Source organism: Desmodus rotundus, chromosome 10 (assembly GCF_022682495.2).
Source record: "Desmodus rotundus isolate HL8 chromosome 10, HLdesRot8A.1, whole genome shotgun sequence".
Classification (NCBI taxonomy): Eukaryota; Metazoa; Chordata; class Mammalia; order Chiroptera; family Phyllostomidae; genus Desmodus; species Desmodus rotundus.
Window position 1 is genome coordinate 7,840,942 of NC_071396.1, and position 24,277 is coordinate 7,865,218.

General features: G+C 47.3%; 1 protein-coding gene across 3 annotated transcripts in view; it reads left to right on the top strand.

Moving 5' to 3' along the window:
* The window catches only part of TGFB2 (transforming growth factor beta 2), a 66,945-nt gene that overhangs the window by 28,468 nt on the left and 14,200 nt on the right, over positions 1-24,277 (top strand). For all 3 annotated transcript variants that reach the window (XM_024576146.4, XM_024576144.4, XM_024576145.4), the window contains one exon: positions 15,038-15,201. In XM_024576146.4, coding sequence (XP_024431914.1) covers positions 15,038-15,201 — 164 coding nt within the window. The remainder of the gene's footprint in view (positions 1-15,037; positions 15,202-24,277) is intronic.

Sequence of the window (24,277 nt, forward strand, 5' to 3'; positions counted from 1 at the left end):
CTGGGCTGGACACGGGATACGAGGGGCCAAGTCAGGCCCCGATGAGCCCAGGCACTACAGGCATTTCTTCTCGCCTTCCCCACCGGCCTGCAAGGCGGCTGCCATCCACACTTTACAAACAGGGAAACTGAGGCCTAAAGGGGTTAAGAGATTCTTGCCCAAGGCCAGTTTTAAGGGGCCCCGCCAGGGGAATAGAGCCTGGGTCTGCTGAGTCCCGGACCCTAAATCCCTGTGAGTTGTAAATAATATAAAGTCACCACCACGTCTTCATTAGACGCCAATGCCAAGATTACAAAATCAAACCAAACCCTAGACCTCTGGACGAGCACAACTCTGTGTCCTGTCCCTAAAAGAAAAGGGGCTTGAGGCGGAGTTCCAGACAACCTGAGCAAACTCCCTGTGTCAACAAACAGAGCTAGTAAATGAGATAATGTCATTAGGAGTGTGTGTGTGTGTGTGTGTGTCTGCTCACAGAGGGCTGGAGCTGGGGAGACTTATTTTCTACGTGAAGAGATCAGCGGTTGCCAGAGCACCACGCGTCCTGTCCCGTATTTTAGTTTTATCGTCAGTGGATCTGAGGAGTGAATGGTGACGAGACCCCCGAGGTCAATGAGAGAAGACGGTGAAAGCTGGTTGCCGTCCTTTCTGCCCTCCACAGCTGGGGCTGCCCCGAGGACCCTCAACTAGCTGTAATTTTTTTTTTGAGGGGGAAGGGTTTGTGTGGAAATTAGGCCATGGCACCAGAGGCAGCCTCCCACCCCCACTCCGATGTACTAAGGGCTGACTTCAGATGAAGCTGGAAGTAAAAACAGAAAAACCTTCTTGCCCAGAGGCCCTTGGCCAGAGCCCTTACACTGTTGCCTTTGCTTGGGGAGGTGATGCTTTGATTGCCTCTCACCCCAAACAGTGTTTTCCCGGAAGGTGGAGCCTTATGAGAGCAAAGGCGGAATGAAGTTTCCAGGAGAACAAAACCCCCTGAGCAGAGAGTTTGCTGCAGGGCACACATTCAGAGTGGGGGGTGGGGCTGGTGCAGCTGATTCATCCAGATGCCTGCCTGATAAACTGACTCCTCTAAAGCACGTGAACTCGCTTCCAAATTCAATTAGGTAGTCAGGTTATTTCTCTGTGGAAACTCCGGTTTCTTTCTCTCCTGGCTTTGCCGTGCCACGTGTCCTGTTGGGCATTTGGGCACAGGGACGGAATGCAGAGGGTGATGTGCCACCATTGCAAACCCTGGGGCAGAAGAGAGTGGAGTAGCAGGCAGGTTGCAGGGAGAGGGGCCTGGATTAGGGAAGGACGGCTGATGAGACAACCTGAGGCCAACACCTTGCTAAGAGCCCCTTCAGGTGCCACCTTTGCTTTCCTCCGGGCCCTCCTTTCTCAGTATTCGCAAGCCCTGGTGGTGTGTGGAGGCCGGATGGGCCATTTCCCTTTGGACCAATCGGAGGCCAGATGGGCCATTTCCCTTTGGACCGATCGCTCACTTCGATTTTTTAAAATAAACGCGTACGGGGTGAGGAGGTTGCCCTATGGTACAAGCCATGGAGTAGATTGTTTTTAGAGTCTTCTCGAAAGTAATTGGGATTTTGAATTAAATGCTAGATGATAATGGGAAGTTTCAGCGAAGAATACAAAGTGAAAGGAAAGAGAGACCCCAATCGGGAGGAAAGAAAACCACTCGAGGGAGCCTCAGCCTGTTAGATTCTGCCCATGCGTGGTGCGGGACAGTTGCAGGGGGGATTTAGGATGTAAGCAGAGCTGCAATGGAAGACCATGGGCCACCCACACTTAGACAGGACCTGACCCCCCTGTTTTCTCCATGTACAACCCCCTGGGGTCTGCAAGTGATCTTTAGAAGGGACCAAAATCCAAGGTGAGATGCAGGTGTCTTTTGTTTTTAAACATATCATTGATTGTAAGCATGGATCTGCATTTAAAAAACACAAGGCCATTCTGAAAAGCAATAGCAAGAGTGCTGGCTTGCCCTTCAGAGGTCCCTTCTCTTTGGTGAGAGAGCAGGTGGCATGGAAGGGGAGGGGCGTCACAGGCCTTCAGGGTCACACAAGCTTCTACTGACTTCACAAGTAAATAGCAATTCCTCCCGAGAAGTGGCTCTCCTTGTGGAAGTCGTTCATCCGCTTAACCATGGTGTTTGGGAGTTTTTTACTGAAGAGTTTTGACACATGCCAGAGGGCTCGTGGGATTTGGTGACAGGGCCTGCCCCGTGAGTCGGGTTTCAAGGAGTTAGAAGCTGCCACCAAATGAACCACACGCTTCTGGAGAACTTTCCCCAAAAGGCATTTTTGAGTGAGAAACACTGCCTTTGGATTTTTCCCACCTAAAAAGGTGGAAAGTAAACACGTACAGACAAAAAAAGTAGCACAGTTCCCCAAAGTCGTGAAATGACGCAAGAGTGGCTTCCTGTCGCCTTTTCCTTCACTTCGACATCGCGGAGCTTGTCGCGCAGGGCGAGTCTGTGGCAGCAGGGCTGTGCTGTGCAGACGAGGTATAGAGCAAGTTTACATGACTTATGCACAGTCATTTGCAGGTTTTTCCCCCTTTTCTTCCAGAATATCTTGACTTTTAAAACAAAATAGGGGGGAAAAGGAGCTAAGTACTGTAAGTGTTTTTTGAATGCATGGAGTGCGTGTCTTATTTTTAATGACTGTGTCCTGTCATTCATCATTGTATAGGCCCAGAAGTGACCATCCTTTTTACGTGGGTAGTTGAAATGGCTATGTATGGTGGGACAGAATGAGAACAACTTGAGCTAATGTTTCTATGAGATGTCACTAAGGTCGTACATGAGATGATGTCCAAGGCAGTGCTTTGTCAATGGTATGTGAATGTGGGCACTTTTAATAGCAAAGGCGCTGGAAGTTTCCTCTGACGCCTGGCATATGTGCGTGTGATCTGATGGGTTGACAAATGCAGTGGAGGCAAGAGTGGTTTTCTAAGACATGTCCTAGTGAACCAGGCTCACGTGCATCCCCAGTTTCCTGGCACTAATGGTTATAAACTGAGGGGCAGAGGCAGACCCCAGGACTGCGCTGGGTTATAAGGCAGACAAAAAGCTGGCTCGCATCCCCAGGGTCTCAGATAGGGCTGCCGATCTGACACACGTGACCCTTTCTTTGTTCCTGGTCGGGAGAGTCTCACTGGCCTCAGGGTCCGAGAGTCAGTGCCGGCTCCCCTCTGCTCCCAGCGGTCCATTAGTAATAGAAGCTTCCATCTATTGAGTCCTCGCTAGGTTCAAAGGCATTACCTGACCTCACCCTTTCTAGCCAGGCTTAGAGGTGAGAGTTAGTGGGAACATTTGAAAGATACAGAAATGAGCCTAGGTCCTGGCTCTCCTGCTGCGCATGTCCCCTCACAGCCGACCTGGCCACGGTCCAAGACCCATTCCCACTTGATCCTTCACTTCCCTGTCCTCCCTCACACTAGACTTGTGAGAAAAGCCGGTCCGACTGAAGGCTGGGGAAACCAGACTGACTCCATGTTGACTGGATATGGAAATAGATGTAGTATAGATTAGACTCATGAAGTGCTCTCAGAAGGATCCTGAGGTCCTTCTCTGAGATAGTCTAAGGTGCTGGACACGCCATGAGGTCCATGTCTCTGTGTCCTCCCCCTGCCCCAAGCACTGTCCCCATCAGCATTATTCTTCATAGAAATGAGTGCAGCCTGCAAGGGCCCCCGAGAACAACCCTGTGCCTCTAAGTGCTCTGCAAGTTTGGAAGCTGTGATTCACAGACCCTGTGCACCCACCACACCACAGGCATGGGGTTCGACCTAGAGCATGAGTAGGGAGAACTATGGGGAAGGGACTTTGCCTCTTCAAGCCACCCCCTGCCTGCCTTCCTTTTTACAGTAAAAAGGACTCAAGTATGGTCAGTAGGTTTCAAAAATAGGAAGCAAAGGGCTTGGCTGGAGTCTGGGAACCAAAATGCATGTAACATGCATTGGGCCAGGGCTGAAGAGCTCCTCTTTAACAAGGACGTAGTCAGTGCTTTTTGAGGATGGAGGAGAACCATGGACTTGGAACTAAAGAAAGTCATGTGTCTCATTCTGTCTACATGGCTGTCCTGGGAGAAATGAGTACAGAGAAAGCTTCAGAAACCACCTGAGTTTTGGCCCCTGTCATTAGCAAAGACTTCTGAAAGCTTTTCAAGAAAATGGAGGGGGATGTAAGACAGAGCTTATTCTTCCCTAAAAAGAAGAAACTCTTTTTTTTTTTCTTAAGAATTCTCTTTTCTCAAAATTACAGCACCTCCCATCTTTGCTGGGGTATCAAATAAATTGGAACTTGTTGCATGAACTCTTTGGACATCCTGGCCCGTTACTATTGAGTCAGTTTTCTGTCCCAGTGTCCCTAAGAGCAGATTTAAATGGGTACACTTTATAGCCATTAGGCACGAGCATCACAAGCTTGAAGCTCAACTCCAGAGCCTACTCTCAGATAATTAAATTACAATAACACATACTCAAACATTGTCAAGTACTTAGCCGTGGTCAAGTTGTGCAATGGAGAGTCTTACTTTAAAGGCTGTTTTTATTTCCTCTCCCAAACGGTGGCCTGACCTTGAACAGAAAGCTGCTCAGCACCCAAGTGAATGTGATTTCTTAAAACAAGCATAGCATGTGGGGCTCCATTCCAGCACTCGTCGGTCTCCCAATTCATCTAGATTCCTATAATTCCTGTAGGTTCCCATATCTTAATTGCCCGCAGCGGTGCTGCCAATACAAACAGGATGGGGGAAGAGCACACGCCCTTAACAAATACATCTACCAATCCTAAGAAAGCCCCATCCTTTGAAACTCTAATAGTGTTTGTAAGGCACTGCGTGGCCATGTGCTGCAGTGCTAATCAGGATATCGAATAGCTAAGAATTCCTTTCGAGCAGTTCTTACTCCCTGCACCTTTCTCCTCCAGCGCCAGGGCCAGCATTCGGCAGAGAGAACAGTCCAGACCTTCGGTCCAGCTTTCCCAGGCAACCTATTTGGACACTCATTCTCAGAGTGCTGATGAATAGGGGATGGGTGTTAGGGGTATGGTGGGTTCCAGAACCTTCCTCAGCCCTGTCCCGTGGGCCATTTTCCTTGTTGATGTGCAGTGGAACACAAATGGTCCACTCATCCACGTGGAAGAAAGTGTGCTAGCGGGCGAACGATTTTGTTGGACGGTAGTGTGATTGCACGAGCTGGAGGCCCCTTCTGGGGACTGGGCTGTCCCCGCTGGACACCAGAGGCACAGTGGTGGGACCTGGTATAGAGAGAGCACCTCAGAAGGGAGAAGGTCCGGTATGGAGTCAGGTCTGTCTTCCCTGAAACTGATCCTAGAAACTTTGTTCATGGTCTGTGAATCTAGGGGCTGAACAAAATAAACACCAAGGATCTTCCCGATTTTAAGACTGTCCTTGCAATATTATTTCACAAACGAATGCACAGGTTTACCAAATTAGACTCCAGACCCATCTCAGCATATTTGAACGGAGAAGTTGAGTCAAATAAGTACACAGTGAATGGAGTATATTGTAAGTTTTGCACCAAAAAAGCGTCAACACATTAAAAATGAAATAAGGACATCTGTAAAATAGTTTGGAGGGAAAGACCAAAGACCTGTAATTTATTATGCATTCAAAAGAGAAAAATATGATTTGAGTGCGAAAGTTAGAAAAGGAGAGAGAGAGTAATTAAGTGTTGGGATGCATTGATAAAAGTAGAAGTTCCACAATAACGAAGGTGATAGTTCTACCCTATTCTGCCTTGAGAAATTTGTTCAGATTTAAGGGTCCAGTTTTAAGATTGGATAAAGAGGACATCCACAAAGCTAAAAGGCTTTTATGGATAATAATGAAAGGAAATAGGGATGTTTGCTTAGAAAAGAAAAAAGATGGGGTGGGGGAGGGGACATGAGAACTGGCTTTGGAATTTCTAAGTAGGGCCGAGTGGAATAGACCCCCTGAGCATATCTGAGCCCAGTGTAGAAAAGAGACTGTAGCAGGCCATCTCCCTGAGTTCTGAGTTCTCTGGGAGTTCTGGGCGAGGCTGCCTTGTCTTGTCCTGTAGACAAAACTGTAATAAAAGAAATTAGATACTGTTAACATTGAGAAAGTACCGAACACATGCCAGGCAGCCCCTTTATGGACTTTCACGCCTAAACGCAACGAAGAGTTTCAGAGAGACTGAATATTGGGTGTATTTCCTTTTTTTTCTTTCAAACTGGACAATCCAGATCATCGATTCCTCTTCATGTTTACTCGCTCCCAAGTCCTGCATTTAAGATGTTAGTGGTAATAGCCCATGCCAGGTAATGACCTTGGTAAATAGCTTGCAATCCTAGCAGGGCGTGCCCTGCGCCTTATTAATTTAGCTGCAGGGCAAAGCAACCAATCCCTGTAGTGCCTCAGAGTAATTAGGTGGTAGCCTTACAAAGAAGCTGATGGGAAACCCAGAGAAAAGCTCACCATGGGGCAAGCGAGACATGCATTGGCTATTATATGCACTGCTGCTGTAATTTTAGGAAGATTAGGGAAAGATTTGCAGGCTGGTAAGGAGTCCCTCCACCCATTAAGCATCTCAGAAGTCCACACCAGTCATTAGGGAGCTGCAGGAAAAGCACATCATTTCTGGAAAGGGGGGTGTTGCAGTTGGCTTGTTCTGGGACGAGCATACTCTCTCTTTGCTGGGATGGGCAAGACTGTCCAAGATTGTGCGTTTTAATTCGTATTTTGCCAATGATTTCGCATCATCCTGGAAAGATTTTACTCCTTGGTTTTTCAATCTGTAGAAAGAGATTAAAAATAAAAAGTGCTTTTAATCCATTAAGACAGTGATTGTCAACCTTTCTCATCTCGTGGCACGCATAAACTAATTATGCTAAAATTCTGCAGCACACCAGAAATATATCTGTTGCCTATCTGACAAAAAAACAGCTGTAATTTTGATTTATTCACACTGATGGCTATTGTTGCGTTGGCTGTTGTCATTTTTTAATTCGACAATCGAAGGGAAAAGAGGTTAGTACCTCTGACTAAAGAGTCAGGTATTGCATGTTTTAAAAATTCTTGCAGCACACCGGTTGAAAATCATTGCATTAAGAGATTAAAGATGCTATTTTAAATTTCCAAGTTTAACTTGTTAGTGGAATCAACACCTATTGCCTTCCTACTGTTGACCTGGGTAGAGAGCCCTTGCTGAATTCTGGAATAGGTGTACGGATGACGATGTCGTGGGGCCATGGGCCTCCTTAAATGCCATTAGGGGACCAAAAACGCATGACTGCTGTGCTCCCTGTATATTGTAGATTTTTAAAAGGCACAGATTGAAGAGAAGTAAGAAAAAGAGGAGGAAAAGAATATGGAGCAAAGAAAAGAGGGAGAATAAGAAAGAAAGAAAGAAAGAAAGAAAGAAAAGAAAAACAACCCCAAGCCAGGAGAGCTGAATGTGCTTTAAGGAACAAGACAGCAACAGGACAGAGTGGCTTCAGTTGCCTGTTCCAACCATCAGGACGGCCTGCCACTGCGAGGCCATTCAGAGAGGTCTGCCGCATCCACGGCCCACCTGCTGCTCGCCCCTGACACTCCCCTCAGCCAGCCACTGTTGGCCTGCCCTTTTCTGCAACCAAGGGTTTTACTGCTAAAACCCAACACCCCCCTCCAATGCACATGGCCTGCACCCAGAGCAGGACCGAAATATAGAGGCCTTGAAAAGAAATAGGTGTCTCCCTGTAGGTGGGGTTTTACAAGAGTGCTGGAAACTTTGCAGGAGGAACTAGAATCCCTGGGTCCCTCACAGCTCAAGAAAACCAACCACCCTGGGTCGCATCCACTGCTCTTTGGCTTTGGTTGCCCTGAGTCAGAAGGGGCCCGAACGCTCACGCTGACAGTCGTACAGCCTCAAATAGCAGCGCCATGAAGGCCAAGTCCCATAAGCTGATGCTGACGCAATTAGACTCCCAGTTGCCAACGGCACGTCAAGTCTGACACCGGCCCCCCCATGGAGACTCCCACTTTCAATCACAGACGCTCCAGGGCTGTGTTACATTTAGTAGGAGGGATGGCGGAGGGAACATCAGAAACCACTGCTTGATGCGCTGTTTATTTCTCGGTCGTTTTGTGTGAAATTGCTGTGACTTGAATGTCAGCAGTGTTTGGGATGTGGTCGTGAAATAAAATCCATCTCCAGCGTGCCAAGACAAATTTCAGGAAACCCCAAAACACAATTGTCTTGGTTTCTTGCTGGCTGTGTCAGCACGCACACCAATAGAGGCTGGTTTATTGCCCTCCAACCATTTGGTGGGTTGCCTGCCTTGCCGCCCTCTGGGGATGCCTAATGAACCCCAAACTATTCCCCTCAAAGCTGGGGATGTCAGGAACGAGGGGCCACTGCACTCATTAAGCATGTCAAAAGTCCATGCCAATTACTGTAGAGCTACGGGAAAAGTACAGTCATTTCTGGAAAGGGAGAGAAGGAGTTTGTTTTGTCCCTTCGAGGAGCTTGGAGATAAGAGCCAGAGTATGCTGGGGGTCTCAATGATCCTGGGCGGTACTTCAATGGGGGAACTTCAGGACTGAGCAAGCCCCCCAGAGCTCCAAACCAGGGTCATTCTTTTTAGGAGCATCAGTGAAAATACTGGGCCTTGCATTAGTTTCTTGAGCTTTCTTACAAGGTCAAGCTGATCTGTAGTTGAGAAGGAGCCACTTTTTGTGTCCATTTTTTGCAACAAGGCTCCAAGGTTGGGGGTTGGTATTTCTGCCTGGGGTGGTATTCCTGCCTTCGACTCCAGGGCTCCTCTGTGCAGAAGGCAGGGCATTGTAGTGAAAAAAGCCACAGTTTTGATGGAAAGGCCAGCCTCACCTTGACATTGGCCAGGAGTTATTTTATTCTCCTTCCTTAGAATTTAGCTGCAAACAGGAATTAGACACTCTTTGTTAGCCCTCTGTAAAGCTGTTGTAACAGGGGAGAGGGGGTTATGAAGTAGAATCCGAGGCTGCAGTGAGACCAGGTGATTCCTTTTAGGGCGTGCATGGCAGGGTGGAGATAAGTTCATTCATCCAGCACAAGTACAAGACACTGAGTAACAATGGGAAGGGAAGCCTGGCCAAGTTCACTGTGGTTAGACCAGAGTCTAGGGCAGACATTATCCAGCCTAAGTGCAAAACAGAGTCTCATGTGATTCACCTCGAAGGTCTGGGATGGAGCCAGGTGATAAGGATGTTAAAAGCTCCCCAGGTGAGTCCCACGCAGGTAATGAGTGACAATCATCTTACTTAGAATTTTGGGGAGAAAAACAGCTTTTGGAAGCTCGTCCATGGGGAACATCAGAACGAGAATGATGTCATGGCAGAGCTGTGAGGAAGCTGGGTGGCCACCTAGCTCAACCCGCCCCCAGACTCAGGATACCCCACTATGTTTGGGGGGACAAGGCACATCTCCAAAGGACATGAATTCTTCCAGTGAGGTGAGTATACCCAACACTGAAAGACAGTAGAGTCTGATGTTTCCTTTTTAACTTTTCTAAATTATGAGAAAAATCCTTTATATATTGAGCCAAAACATGACTCCTTGGCTCTACAAAAAGTAGGGACTTTCCATGTGAAGTATTTGGACTCTCCAAAGGGATTTCGTGTCTCTGAGTCGCCTCTTCTTTAGGCTAGGTGTTGTCAGTTCCTGTCTCTGAGGGGTTCTCCCCCCAGCCTGGGCATGCGCATCCTCTTAGGAGCTCAGAAAAGTCCACCCCAGTCCAGTGAGACAGACTCTCAGGGGCTGGGTTCCAGGCCTGGGTATTTTAAAAGTTCTCCCGTTTGAAAAAGGTGGAAGGGATTAGAAGTACAAATTGCCAGCCGTAAAAATAGTCACGGGGTAGAAAAGTGCAGCCTAGAGGGCACAGTCACTAATATTGTGACAACTGCGCGTGGCGTCACGTGGGCCCTAGACTTCTCAAGGGGTCATTTAGTAAGGTGTTTAAATGTCTAATTGCTGTGCTGTGCGCCGGAAACTAATGTCACATTGTAGGGCAACTAGAACTGAAAAAGTAAAATTTAAAAAATATATATACATTTTACAAATAAAAAATAGTCTTCGGTTTGAAATGTGCAGTCAAGCTAGACAATTAGCATAAATCATGGGGAAGTATTATTTTTCTGTTACGAGAGCCTCAGAATTCTCGTGTGGCTGCAGTTTCTTCTTTTCTCCATCTGATTATTTTTTTTCCTATGTGGAATGCCTGCTGAAACATCCTCTGTCTTTTTTTTTTTTTAATCATCCAAAAATATTTATTGTGCTACTACTTCCTAGAAACTTTGGCTTCTCCATTTACCAAAGCAGACAAAGATCCTTCTGTAGAGTTTACATCCTAGCAGCACAGACAGGCACTAATACCAAAGAGGCTAATGACACAAGTCAATTTTATAGGATGTTAGCAGGAGATCTTTCAAAAATAAAGGTGTACATCATAGATGCCGCTTTCTCCGTCTTTCTTTGTGGATTTCCTTTCTTCTGTCCTTTAGTTCAGTGGTTCTGAGACTTAGGGTACATAAGAATCACTCAAGGAGTTTGACAAAATGCAGAGCCCAGGCCCCACCCCACGCCCGTGGTTCGAGAACTCCTGGTGTATGGGATCCATGCATCCCTCTGATAACAGGAGCCTGGACTGCTTGGTAAATCTCTTCTTCCAGGCCTCTACCAACTCCCTTCATACCCTCACCTTCTGCCTTTCACCCTGAACTACCGACCTGTGATTTGTCCTGGAAATTCCCCAAGGACATGGGCCTGAGTCCAATTTCCCTTGGGGGTTTTAGTTCCTGCTGGCTCCCAGAAACCTGTTGTTACATGCTAAATTTTCTTTCTTCTCAGTCCCTGACCTCCACCTACCTGCGCGTATGTGATATTTCACTGGTCTCACCAGTCCACCGGTACCCTAGTGCAGTGCTCACAATTCCATGGGGCATCAGACTCCCCTGGATAACCCACCTCTATCGCAGGTTCCCAAGTGAGGTAGATGCCATAGGCCCACAGATACGCACGGCACCTCTGCAGAAGAGTCCAAAGCCTGTCACGTACTTCTTTCCCGGCAGTCTGGTGGTCCAAGCAACCTAGCAGGGAATAACCGACAGGGGTAGATGGTGAAGGGCTGGGCTCTGTGCATCCCAGCGAGACTCCTTTCAGGCCTCCCACCTCCGATCTCAGTCAAAGCTCATCACATGTTGGTGATATAAGACCTGTCTTTAGTTTTTGTGTTTCAACTAACAAATTTTTTTAGATAGCGCCAATTTGATCATCTTAGTGGGAGGAGGACTTGCCTGATGCAGAGATGTTTGGGGGCAGTAGAATTTTCTTGTCTTTTTTGTTTGTTTGTTTGTTTGTTTGTAAAAAAGGCAAAATATTACAGGCTGGTGGTGGGGAATCTGAGAATATACGGGTGACTATAATTTCCATGGAGAGGACTTAGGATATGTAGACACGTTTATAAACTGCTCTAGGTGCTTAGGCAGGGAGAAGATAACATACAAGGAGCAGACAAATTATTTGGAACAGATAAGTCAACATATAATGCTTATATTACTAGTTTGTGGTGAGTGCTATAATTAGGCTTTCTGTATACGGTGACTTGGAAAGTAAATAACTAGTTAGATTTCCTCATTCTCCCTTCCTCTGTCCATTACCCAGCTTCAATTCAAAAGGGATGTGTGGCCCAGGTTAAGGTGAGGGAACACTGTTTACTTGATGACATTCTGGAATCTTCTATGTGCAAGATTTTCCCTGAGAGGAAGGTTCAAGGGAGAGTAGGGAGAGGAAGCAGAATCAGCCTCATGGCCTGAATCAATCCAAAGAGTGAAAGGAAAATCGATTTGACCAAAAAAAAAGAAAAGAAAAAAGTGGGTCAGAAATTTCGAGGAAAGAACCAGCTGGGGTGAGTGTGGGTAAATTGGCCAAGGTCAAGCAGAAGCACCTGGCCACCCAACGATGGACTAGGAACTGGGATGGGAATGGCAGAGGCCTTGAGAGAGAGCTCCCATTCTCCCTAAGAGTTCTTGGAGAAGACAGAGGAAAAGCTCCACCCTCCGGGGCAAAGTGGGTGGCTCAGGCCTGGCTGGGTGTGGATGGACCATTTTCAGTTGTCCCCACATGGTGCATCCAAAAGCTTTAGGCCGGAGCAATATGCTGTGATTTTTTTTTTTCTAAATGCAGAAACATTTTGCAAATTGTTTAAGTTCCTCCACTGGGCAGGGGGCTGGTGACCCACAGCAGTTGACAACAGGGGACAGACAGCTGGGACCGTGGCTTGTCAGTTCTTGGTCAGCCAGAGCAGGGGTAGGGGGAGTCTGCTGTTTCCTTCTGGCCTGGTAGCTTCACTGTGGCTACCAGACCAAAGCAGAGTCACTGGTGGAGGCTGCTCCTCTGTCTTCTCACCTCGTGCATTAACCACTTCTACTTATAAAACAAGATCCAAAAATGCGGATTTGTATTATCAGGCGGTGGAAAGAGAAACAGTCAAAATGGGTATCATCGCCAGAGGGGAGGAGGGCTGCTTGCCAACGCAGAGGGAGCAGAGCAGAGCGAGCACACTTCACTATCAAGCTACTCCTGTAAATATTTGCAAATGCCCCTTCAAAGCTCGAAAGCCTGGGACAGGATCATTGGACGATTTGCTTAGAGGAAGGAGAAACAGAATTGACCTCGTGGTCCGTGGCAGCCATAAAAAGAAAGAGTGTGTACGGGCAGGAGACCAGAGAGGGGGGAAATGGCTCAAAGTTTAATAAACACAAAAGGGAATAAAAATAAATCTCAAGAGCACTTATTTACACACTTGATGGAAGGATGAGATGGGGAGGGTGAGTGTGAAAAATGGGTGTTCGTGGAACAGACCCAGGGGGTTGCATTGAAAGGCAAGGGGAAAATGAACTGGATGTTTATGCTATCTAATGGCAGGAAACACACCAAACGAGCTTTGCTCTTCCAGGATGCTCTTTCAAAGCATGTTTGCAGCTTCTGCTGGCTAATGGAGAGGCTGTGGGGTCACGAATGCAGCCCCTGGGCCTGTGGAAGGGTCTGGCCAAACTAGAGTGTATGCAAAGCCAGAGCGCATGGCCCAGCCCTGCCCGGGCTTCTTTGCCTGGGCTGCTGGCCTGTGCTGGTCAGGCTGGTACCAACCCATCTCATCACCTGCAGAAGTCAAGTTCAGAGGAGGGAGAAATCAATTTCTTCTTAGCAGATACCTTTTCAAATTGCTATGCCAGGGACTCCAAATGTTCCTGCTTGAATGACTGCTTGCCCACCTGCAAACTGCCCACCAGCTGTTTCACAGAACAATGCCGTGGGCCGTCGACGTGTCGGCACGTGTACTTTCTCGTCCCCCAAACCCGATGCTTTAGATGTACGGGGTTGCTTGTTTGCTCATTTCCTTGTTTCTGAGACGTCTGGCTCAGGAGCTACCAAGCGCAGCTCACACAGTCATTTCTGAAGCAGCCATCAAGGTGAGCAGGGCTTGCAGTCCACCACTTCCCCAAGAGCTCCTTTCTGAGAACCCAGCGCGGGGGGGAAAGCGGGGATGCAGCCAGGCTCCCAGGCTCGCAGGGTGGAAGGGTGAAGAGCCCTTCCGATCAGGAAACTTCGGCGTGTACTTAGCATTTTTGTCAGTGTGGTCATCAGGGCGTGGGTTTCTCAAGAAATCACAAAACGTGTTCCTTTCTGTTTTAAGATAGGCAAGATGGCTCATTGTATTTAGCCAGGGCTTAGCCTTGCCAATAGCCTGATGCCTGAGTCTTTCAAGGCCCCGTTGATGACCAACGAGGCAAACAGTGGGTACTTGGTAAACTGCATGTGTGCAGAGCCCTGCCCTAGATATGGGGAGAAGAAAGACTTGACAAACGTGGCCTCTGCCCTTGAGATGCTTAAAATTGCACGGGGCGGGGAAAACAAAATAAACACATATAATGCAGGTGTAATCAAACCGTTCGTCCAGAGCCATGGACAACAGTGAATGATTCTGTGGTAATGAAGCTACATCATTCAGGACAGGCTAGAAGAGAGTCGTGAAGCCACCGGGGTTGGATAGAGCATTCCGGAATGTTGAAAGAATGTTTGCAGGAGGTTTTGGAAGAGGGTTGTAGAAGCATCTGTACCAAGTGGCCTGTCCAGCATAGGTGCTCAATAAATGGGTGTTGTACAGGATGCTGGGGGTGGAATGGGACCTGGTTTGCTTTAGGGATAGCCTCCATTGCATCTTCAAAGCAATGACAGATGGCTACAAAATAACCACAAAACTCTAGCCACCCGTGAGCTTGAAATTGTTATGTGCTATCTGCATCCGTGTATCTTACATGGCTCAGAACTGATGGAATTTGGGCTGATTCTTTCTCTTTATTAGCCAAGGTCCCCTCCCACCAACCGCTATTATTCTAAACAAAGAATATTAAGACTGGACCTTATATAGCCAGTATATGGGTGTAGCTTTTTTTTTTAAGTCAGATTTCCTCATCCTAATGTAACTAGAGGGTGTATTTGGTCACATGTGTTAAAAACCAAACTATTGAGGCCAAAAAAAAAAAGATGCAGTACATGAACCTGGATAGAGTAGAACATTTGAATGCCAACATTTCAAGGAAAAAAAATACACGGGCAAACTGCTTGCCATTAGGAGCTATTTTCTTGGCACGTGTGATTAAAGTGTATGCGACTCTGACAGCTCACTCCAGCATCAACTGTCACGAACATGCTCCAATTCATGACCATCTAGCATTTTCCACGGCTATGTCAACTTTCAAAGGACAGGGTTAACTGCATGCCCGCAAATGGAGCTGGAAGTGGTTTGTTAATCTCCATTAATCTGCTACTCCTGTAACCAAACGCACATGTTTATTTTATTTTTTCTTCGAGTTAAATGGTTAATGGTATGAAATTGGCCATTGAAAACAAAATCATTCTGTAGATATGTTCCTTATGGTGTCTCGAGACCGTCTCATGCTGCACTTTTTTTTTTTTCTGAGAACAATGGATTTTTCTCATTTTCAATGACTGCCCTCACTTTTTGCAGATGCTATCCCGCCCACGTTCTACAGACCCTACTCCAGAATCGTCCGGTTCGACGTCTCCGCGATGGAGAAGAATGCTTCCAACTTGGTGAAGGCCGAGTTCAGAGTGTTTCGTTTACAGAACCCAAAAGCCAGGGTTCCTGAGCAGCGGATCGAACTGTACCAGGTAACCTTTGTTTGGGTTGTGTTCATGGGCCATCAGCTCGAAGACTTGGGGTAAAAGTCTTCTTACTGTCTTCGATTTTCTGAGCCAATGCAAACCATCCTATGCAATCACAACGGTGGCATGGGCCCTCCTTTGCTGTTCCTAAAGGAAGAACTTTTGAAGGGGGATGGTGACTCTCTGGTCACACTCCTTCAGCAGTGTTGATGGCTGGAGTACCCACCCTCGGGAGGGCTCTTGTCCAGAGGTTACCCCTCATCTTCAAAGTCAGATAACCTTGGTCCACTTCCACCCTGGAAAGAGAAGCCACTTACTCTCCTTCCTCTGCTCTCCTTGTCCTGTGACCATTGTCCCTTTCTTCTCTCCTCTTATCCTCCTTCCTGCTGTCATCTCTCTCCCTCTTCTGCATTCTTTTGTCTTCCTCTCTCTTGGCCGCATCCTCTCTCATTCTTTCTGCTCTCTCCAGTCCAGCCACGTCCCCACCTTGCTCACACTCAGTCCCCTGTCTGCTCCTGTATCCTACCATTTCAGGCTCCCTGCTCTCTCCCTCACCTCTCTAATCTAGTCATGGGTCGTTGTGTCCAAAGGCGATGAGGGTGACTGAGATTTAAGAGATGTCCTTGAAAGTGTGTTACCCATCTGGCGCCCACAGTGGGGAGCATCCACATCCCCCGGGAGCTGTGGGGAATGCAGAGTCTCAGGCCCCACCCAGCCACGCCAAGGCAGAGCCTCCACGTTTAACAAGACTCCCGGGTGGCTCTCACACACGTGAAAGCCCTGCTCTCACAGCCCTGAGTCTGGGGAGGGAGGCAGGTCTGTGAACGGGAGACATCTGTGTGCCGTCCTGTCGCAGGAAGACTGTGGGTAAGCGTGGAGGGCAGAGCCAGAGGGGACTTGGCATTTGGGCGGGGCCTCCCGAAATCTCTGTTTACAGAGGGTCACTTGGTCATTCTTGGAGGAAGGAGCAGCTTGGGCAAAGACAGGGTCTTGAAGGATTGAGGGTGCCTAGACAGAGGGTGCTGAGTGGCTGGAGGTGAGGGGAGATGGAGAGAAGGTTGTCCCTCCAGGGAAACTAAAGAAGATCAAGAACAAACCCCCTCCCCAAGAACCTCAACGTCAGCAGTAGGCATGTATGACCACATGAACTAAAAGTGGGCTTACTTGAAAAATGGAAGGAATCAACACTGTATGAGGAAAATTCAAATTGTCGTGTATTCCAAACATTTGGTAATTTGGATAAGAATTTTCTTTATATTATGAAATTGAATTACCATGCCAAAAAAAAAAAACCCAAAACAAAAAAAACCATTGTGTGTGAGATCTCAGAGAATAAGTAAAGTTTTTAAAACAGTCTTCCAGGCTTAGCTTATATGTGTGCCCGATCCTCTCTAAACACTCCGTAGGCAATACACTCACCTGCGCGGGGAAGTTTGCATGAAAAAATAATCTGCTGGGATGTAATTGACAGAGAACATTGTATCAGTTTTAGGTGTACAGCATAATGATATGATATTTGTATATATTGCAAAATGATCACCACAGTCAGTTTGATGAACACCCACCCCCTCATGTAGTTACACATTTTCCCCTTGTGATGAGAACTCTGAAGATCTACTTTCCTAGCAAGTCTCGACTGTGCGATACAGGGCTGTTGGCCATGGTCCCCATGCTGTACAGTACCGCTTTAGGGCTTTTTTCTTTTCTAACTGGAGCTTTGTCCCTTTTGACCACCTTTACCCATTTAAGGTCTTCTCTTTTACTCTTATTTTTTCCCCTCCATTTTATAAAGAAAGACACTGAGTCACAGAGAAATTAAGTCACTGGGCCGGAGACACAGCTAAGAAGTGGCAGGGCTGGGACATGCAGCTGCCCACTCCTCACCACACACCACGCTGTTTGCGGCAAATCTTTCCCTTTCTCTTCGCCTCAGGGCAGCCAGAATAGAAGAAACATTAAAACAAACCAGGCCAGCCAGCGGGTACAATGATATTTGGAGGGAAAACAAAAAGCAAGGCCTGGGTTCTCTGAAAAAAATAAATAAATAAAAAGCGAGTTCAAAAGTAGCCAGCTACGTTTTCAGGTGATTTAAAAAATAATGAAAACAAAACCATGATGGTATGTCCTATTTTTTTCTTTTTTCAATTCAATCACTTGGACATGCCTCTGTGCAGACGGCAGCTCCATGGATGGTTCCCGGGCCCTGTTCCAGGGACACCGCTCCGTAAATGGAAGGCAGGGCCTCTTAGGTTCCGTTGCCTGTAACGTAAGCTGCTAAATCTTTGTTCTTCTTTGGCCTTGACCTTCTGCTCTATGAAGGGGTCTCTGATAGCAGGATTCCTGATAGTTTGCCTTACCATCTCATCTCCAGGAGGGGATGTGTCTAGTGTCCCTTGAGCCTGGCAATTTGAGGACCTTAGAGAGTTCTTAGCGGCTGTGCCTCTTCAGAGGTCACTGCCACTGTGGATGCCCCATGGTCCGAGCAACAAGATCTTCCTGGACTGCAGTCCCCCCTTGGTAAGGGACCCCCAAAGGTGGAAGTTTACTGTCTGGAGAGGACGAACATGGGCTTGCTCATTGTCACTAAACACAGGGATCCGGAAGGAGGTCGTTTTAGAGGGAAAATAAGGAAGAGTAACAACTGCTCATCTACCTGGCGCTCAGCTAGGCGGCAATCTAACCTCAGAAACCCAGCCCAGGTCCAGGAAGTGAGTCAAAGGGACCCCCAGATCCGCTGGTGGTCACAGAGGGCACAGGCAGCCGGCTCACCAGAAAGGCGGCCGTTGGCCCTGGGTTCAGCTCTGACTAGGGGGCTTCTCCCCGGGACCACAGGAAGCTAGAAACCCTGAATTAATGGTGGGGAGCCGGAGGAAGACACCATCAGGAGCAGATAACCCTTCAGACTTTGAGATTTTTGTGCACACCTGAGTGCTAGCAGCCTGCTGTGGGCCTTTTTCCTAAATCGTATCCTGTTTACAGTTAACCAGCTCTATCTCTGTGGCACCCTACATGGCCTCTGATGGATGAAGGGGAAGAGGAAAGGAAAAAAAATAAAGGTGAAAACTGAACTTTTTCCAAATAGGAATGATCCTTATGTTTTTAGAGATTTATGTCAAAGGTAGTCTTTATTGGAATGTTCAGGAATATGCTCAGTGCCCTGGGGAATACCTTTGAACTTAAAATATTCAGTATAGCTCTCGGCCCTTCCAGAAATGTGACTACATCCTTCTTTGATTCAGTTGCTCTTGTATTTATGATTAAAGTCATGTCCAGTGTTATGTGAAGGAGAAAATAGAGAAGGGGGATCTTCTTCAAATTGAATATCACCAACATGGGCAAGGGCAGCTACTGTCTTGGACTAGGGTGAGGCCCCTGGGTCACAAGTGAAGACCTGAGGCCCCCAAATTAATAACTTATGTAAGGGCACCCAGGGCCCTGTGACCCCATGGGACAACCAGAGAAGTGCTGTTTGGAAGTGCTGACCTCAGAGGTCCTCGGAGCTCTCATTTGCTTCTAGCTTCTTCTCACCAACTCACACACATATCACACGTATTGCTCATTTCCAGCTTGACCAGCTTTAGAATAAGATTTGTCTTTGTAACTTGTAATGAATGATCTGTTCACTGAAAAACAAACTACCCCCAAATTTCATGGCCTTGAGTAACAGTCATTTTGTTCCATCTCATGCTTTATTCCATCTCATGGTATTATGTCTCATGAACTTGGGCAGGACTTGGCTAGACAGTTCCTCTGCTCCGTGGGGCTTTGACCGAGGTCATGTGGTGGCATTCAGGTGGCTGTTGTGCTGGTCTGGAGGATCATGGCGATTTCACTCACGTGGTTGGAGCTCGGGTGGGATAACTGGAAGGTGGGGCTCAGCTGAGCCCCTCCTCCTCTGCAGGTAGTCTCAGGGTGTCTCCATGAGGTCTTCCAGAAGAAAAGTCAGCCTCAGGGGTCCAAGTGTCCAAGGAAGAGGCTACCACCCCTCTTAGAGACGAGGCCCAGAAGTGACAGAGCATTGCTTTCACCTTATTCTGTGGATCAAAAGAGCTACAGGATGGTCATGGTTCAAAGGGAAAGGAGATAGACCCCATCTCCTGATGGGAAGACTGTCAGAGAAGTTGCAGCCATCTTCCGTCTGCTGCACTGACCCCGCACAGAGAGTAGTAATCTTCAGTTCTGAGGGAGTGTCTCCTAGCGTCAGCCCGTAACTGGTGCCCCAACTAGAGGCAAATCAGACTCAGCCTCCATTTTCCACTTGCTCAGAGTCCGGTGGAGAAACAGACTTGTAAACTGCATCTCAACAGTATGCTCTTTCCACGAATCTAGATATACTAAGGGCACTCTTGGAGCCAACTCTGGAGAATCCAGAGAAATACCTCAGGACTCTTTTCCTCCAGAAAGGGAGTTCTGAAAGTTTGGGGGCAGCCTGCTGTTTGGGTTGGGCCCCTTGGGTGAACAGGCACATAATTCCAAGGGGATCTGCCTGAGGCAAGACATTCTTTTGAGCCCAATAATATTTATAGCAGGGATATCTGAATAATTGGACTGAGATAGGAGCAGGCTAAGAGGCACAGTGTTTGCTTTTATTCCTGTTAGGACCACCTTTGTTGTGTTTCGTTGTGTCCTGGGCTTTGGTGGCTACCTCTGTATTGTCCGTTCACCCTTGGTGAGGCCGAGTGGTGCAGGGTTCAATAGCACGGGCCTTGTACCGACGTTTTCTTAATAATTCCCTACTCACTTGGTATTTATTGTGAGGGGGACATGAAACACTATTTGCAACTGCCGGATAGAGAGGAGGCACTCAACATGCGTTAGTTCCCTTCCTTCAACTTTGACTTCTCAGCCTTGTACTCCAAGAGAAACGGCCCTCGATGGAATCACCTGCCAGAGTCCATTGCCGGGTTATTTTTAAGATGAACTTATTTGCTTCAGACCACTAGGACCTTTGTGCCAAAAGAACTCCCTGGGAGGCAATGGGATGGACTGGGCTCCTACAGCATCAAGCATCAGGAGAAAAATGCCAAATTTTTGCACAGGGTTGATTGAGGCCACCCCCGTCGGTGCCAGGTAGCCTGGTAGAATACAGTCAGTAGATGGGTATCTGGTCATCAGTAGGCAGACGTACTGCAATTAAACTCATGGCTTTCAGAGGGGCCTCAGATTTCCTGACTGTGGCCCTAGGAGGAGCCATGTGGCCATTCATTTTGTGGGGGACAGACAGCCATCCAGCTTCAGTTGAAGTCACCATTGCCTTGACCAGGGAACTCCGCCCTCTACAAAACACTCTGTAAAAACTTTGACAGAGGAGGGTAGAATACAATCTGTCCTGCCTTCTCTGACCTCTTCCTTCCATAGCTGGATTTTAATGCCCATTTCAGCTTGCATTTAGACAGTCCCCAGTTCGTCAAACGTGATGAAATCGCATCTTCAGGGACCAGTTGCAAAGATCTACAAACCAGTGGCTTGATCCTAAGTCATTCATACTTGTTTATTTTTGGTTTCAAGCAGTATAGTAAATGTTAAATGATGCTTTAGATTTGAGGATAAAGGGGTGAAGTGGTGCTTATGGACTGAACTAAGTAAGCAAAGATTTTAGTGTGAGAAGTGAATAGCCAGCTACTTTTGTGAACATTTTACACACACATATATCACCTCTGCAAACAATTTCGAACTCTGCACACCCCTAAGGGTTTAGAGTGAAAATTCAAGGTTGATGGCGTAGGCCTGCTTTTTAAGGAACCCTATTGCTGCCGAATGAAGGCTGGGGACCCTAACATTTTGGGGAGTATGGCACTAAGGGAGTTCATGAAAATGGCCCCTTTTCTAACTCCAAACACATGTGTGTGCCTGTCTCTCTCTCTCACACTCACACACACACACACACAGAGCTTAGCTCCCATTTCTCATGTTGCCCCAGGGGGTGTAAAATAAAAAGAGGTCAGCCAAAAAAACTGACTGTCTGTTCAATGAGACTCTGCAAAAAGTGTTACTGGATGGAAAAAAAAATGGTAGGCCATGCTGTTTGTTGGACAGAATTTTACAGCACACCACGCCCTTCGCACCGGTCCTCACCCCGGCGCCACCTGGGGGGCACACACCATATAGTACCCTGCTTTAAAAAAAAAAAGGCTGTGAGGTATAGTAAACACTTTGTTTGCACAAGGCTATTAATATCTCAGGGTTTTTCTAAAACCCGATCGAATGATGGGCTGGCCTCCTGTGGAAATCAGAGCGTTATCATTTGCATTAGGAAGGAGGTGGCCCGGGGTCTTGTGAGCAGAGAGAACCCCACAACTCCAGCAAACGGCAGTTCTATCCCACTGTATTCAAAGCAGTGTTAATAATCATTCAGTTAGAACTAATTGTCCATGTTCTTGTAATGGGACTCAGGAACGACGTCGGTAATCATTGCTAGTACAGCTTACCATGTGCTGGGTACTTTTTTAAGTGCTTTATGTAGACTGATTCATTTAATCCTTTTAATAACCTTAGAAGGTAGGTACTGTTATTATCTTCGTCCTACAGAAGTTAAGAAACTTGTTCTGCCCATGCAGCTATGAAGCGGCAGAGCCAGGATCAGAACCCGGGCAGTCTGGCCCCAGAGGCCATGCTCTTGACCACTTTACCAAACTAGTGGCGAGAACACAGGCTTTGGAGTTGGGCCGGTGTGGGTTCCAGGTGTAGCTCTGTCCCTTTGGGGAGTCAGAGGAAGTCACGTCACGGGGACAATCTCCACACCTGCAGACATTGACACAAGCACCTACTTTTGGGCCGGGACTTTGTGAGGTAGGGAATACAGGGAGGCTCCCTAGCAGAAGATCAGTCTACTCGATGGTGACCATTATTACCATTATTATTCAATATTATTACCGTTTCCAAAGCCTGGAGTTCGAACTTTTTAAAGAAATAGTCCCTTAACTTCATGATCTGCTCGAGATCTCTTAAAAACGACTACTCGCCCTGGCCCCTGTTGCAGCAGAGTCTGGGTTCTCTGCGGCTGCCCCTGCAGTTTGCTTCCTACCATCCTTAGGTCCCATCTTCAGCTCGCTCTGCGTGCAATGGTCTCATTCTGAGCACTCATTGCCGATGAGCAGCCCAGGACAGGACAGAAGAGAACATCGCGGCCCGTCAGCCCTGTGTTCACCTGCTGCCTTTTCTTATTAGCTTTCTGGTCTTACCAATCACGCATCAGCCTGAGCCACAGTTCTGCATCGGAAAATGTTGATAACTGTTCTTGTCCCATGCATTTCTGTGTAAGGGTCTGGCACGCTGGGTGTGTAAGGCGTGGGTGGCGATCCGGGTTTTGCTTGTCATCTGAAACGCGAGTTCTGTTTCCCCTGGAGTTGGCTTGTGGTTAGAAAACGATGCTGTGATGACATCAGTCATCTCTGATGGGCAGGGTCCACTCTGATCCAGGGTTATGGAAGGGGCCATTCATTTATTTGAATTTAGAAATTCTGCTACATTTGTTTTAAAGATGTCCTTCTATTTATAGGAAAAAGAAATAGAAACATACACATATATGTGTGTATATATATGCCCATTCTCTGCTATTTATTCCCAGCTAACGTTGATTAAGTGGGTAAAAACCATGTAGTTAAAATATGATATAATCAATTAATGAAACTGATATTCTTGGGCAACCTATAAACCAGCATGTTTGTAGAAAAACCAGACATATCATCATTTTCTTAGACTCGTTACTTTATAGTCACACCTCCTAAATCAAATATAAGCAAGGGCTTAAGTTACAGAAGACGCCCCATGTGTATTGGTGGCCAGGAAGTAGGAAAGGGTGTTAGAAGGGTGCTCCCCAGGTATGAGTGTGTTAGTGTCCAGTCAGAGTGGGATTGGAAAGGAAGATCAAATAAGAAAATCAGAAGATTCAGCCCCAGAAAGCCTAAAGACTTGTCGGGGAGACAGTCCCCACCCTGAGGCAGGAAACAATGGTGATTGTCAGAATTTATTGTCCCAGGCGGTGTGGCTCAGCCTTAAGGACTGACCTGACTCAGTTTCCCTTCGAAGTCTGCCATCAGCAGTCGTACCGCATGTTTCTCTCCTTGCCTGTGCTCATGTGACTTTTGGCCGGCCGCATCTCTTTCTCTGCTGCGTGATTTATAGATAGTGGTCGTAGGCACGTGACTGAGCTGCAGCTTCCGAGGGACTTCTGATCACACAAAGGGCTCCTTCATCCTCCACCTGCAGAAATGAGTTCACTCGTTCACGCACACGCATGGTCTGCACAAAGGCCTGTCTGTAGAGAAAGGGAAAACAAACAACAATAGAGAAATACAAGGTGTTTTCATCACAAAGGAGAGACAGACTTTCCTGTGTGTGCCATTTTCATAAAGCTCTCTATATGCCATACTTCATCCTAACTGCACGCGGACAGGTGTCCGACAGGAACTATGCACTATATGGAGAAAGAGGTGATAGAGCAATGCAGTAATGAAGACACCTGAGCTCCGGAGAGGCTGTGTTTCTATGTGCATCTTTCTTTGGAAGCCAGCGTGGATTCCACAGGAGTCTCCTCTGAGGCTGTGGAGGAGCTCTGGTGAGGTATCCCCTCCTTCCTTACCACCTTCCAGGGGATGCAGTTACAAAGGAGCTGTGGTGATTATAGGATGTGGCGATGGGGAGCCAGTGAGATCCCCAAGGGTAATCAGGCCATGTGTGGGCTTGTTCGGCACCTCCAGGGTGACCTGGCCTCATTCTAGGGGGCTGCTGTTAGGTGGGAATACAGAGCTACGTTTATGCCCTGGTGGAAGAAAAGCCATGTCCCTAAATTCCAATTCCCTGGAAATTATTTCTTGGTTTTTCTCCCTAATTTTCATTTCACAATGCAGTATAGTAACTAGGAAGGGCAAAATACAGTATAAAATTGCTTGCACTATCTGATGATTCCTTTTGTTTATATATACATAAAATGTGTGTTATATATATAGTCTCAGTGGGGGGGGGTGTTTTGTCATGAGGGCAGAAGTCTCCTCCCCAGGCCATGAAAGCTTTCTGGAGGATGAATGTCGAAGGATTAGGGAGAATCGGTTGTTTCTCCTGCAGATAAGCCAAGAATACGCTG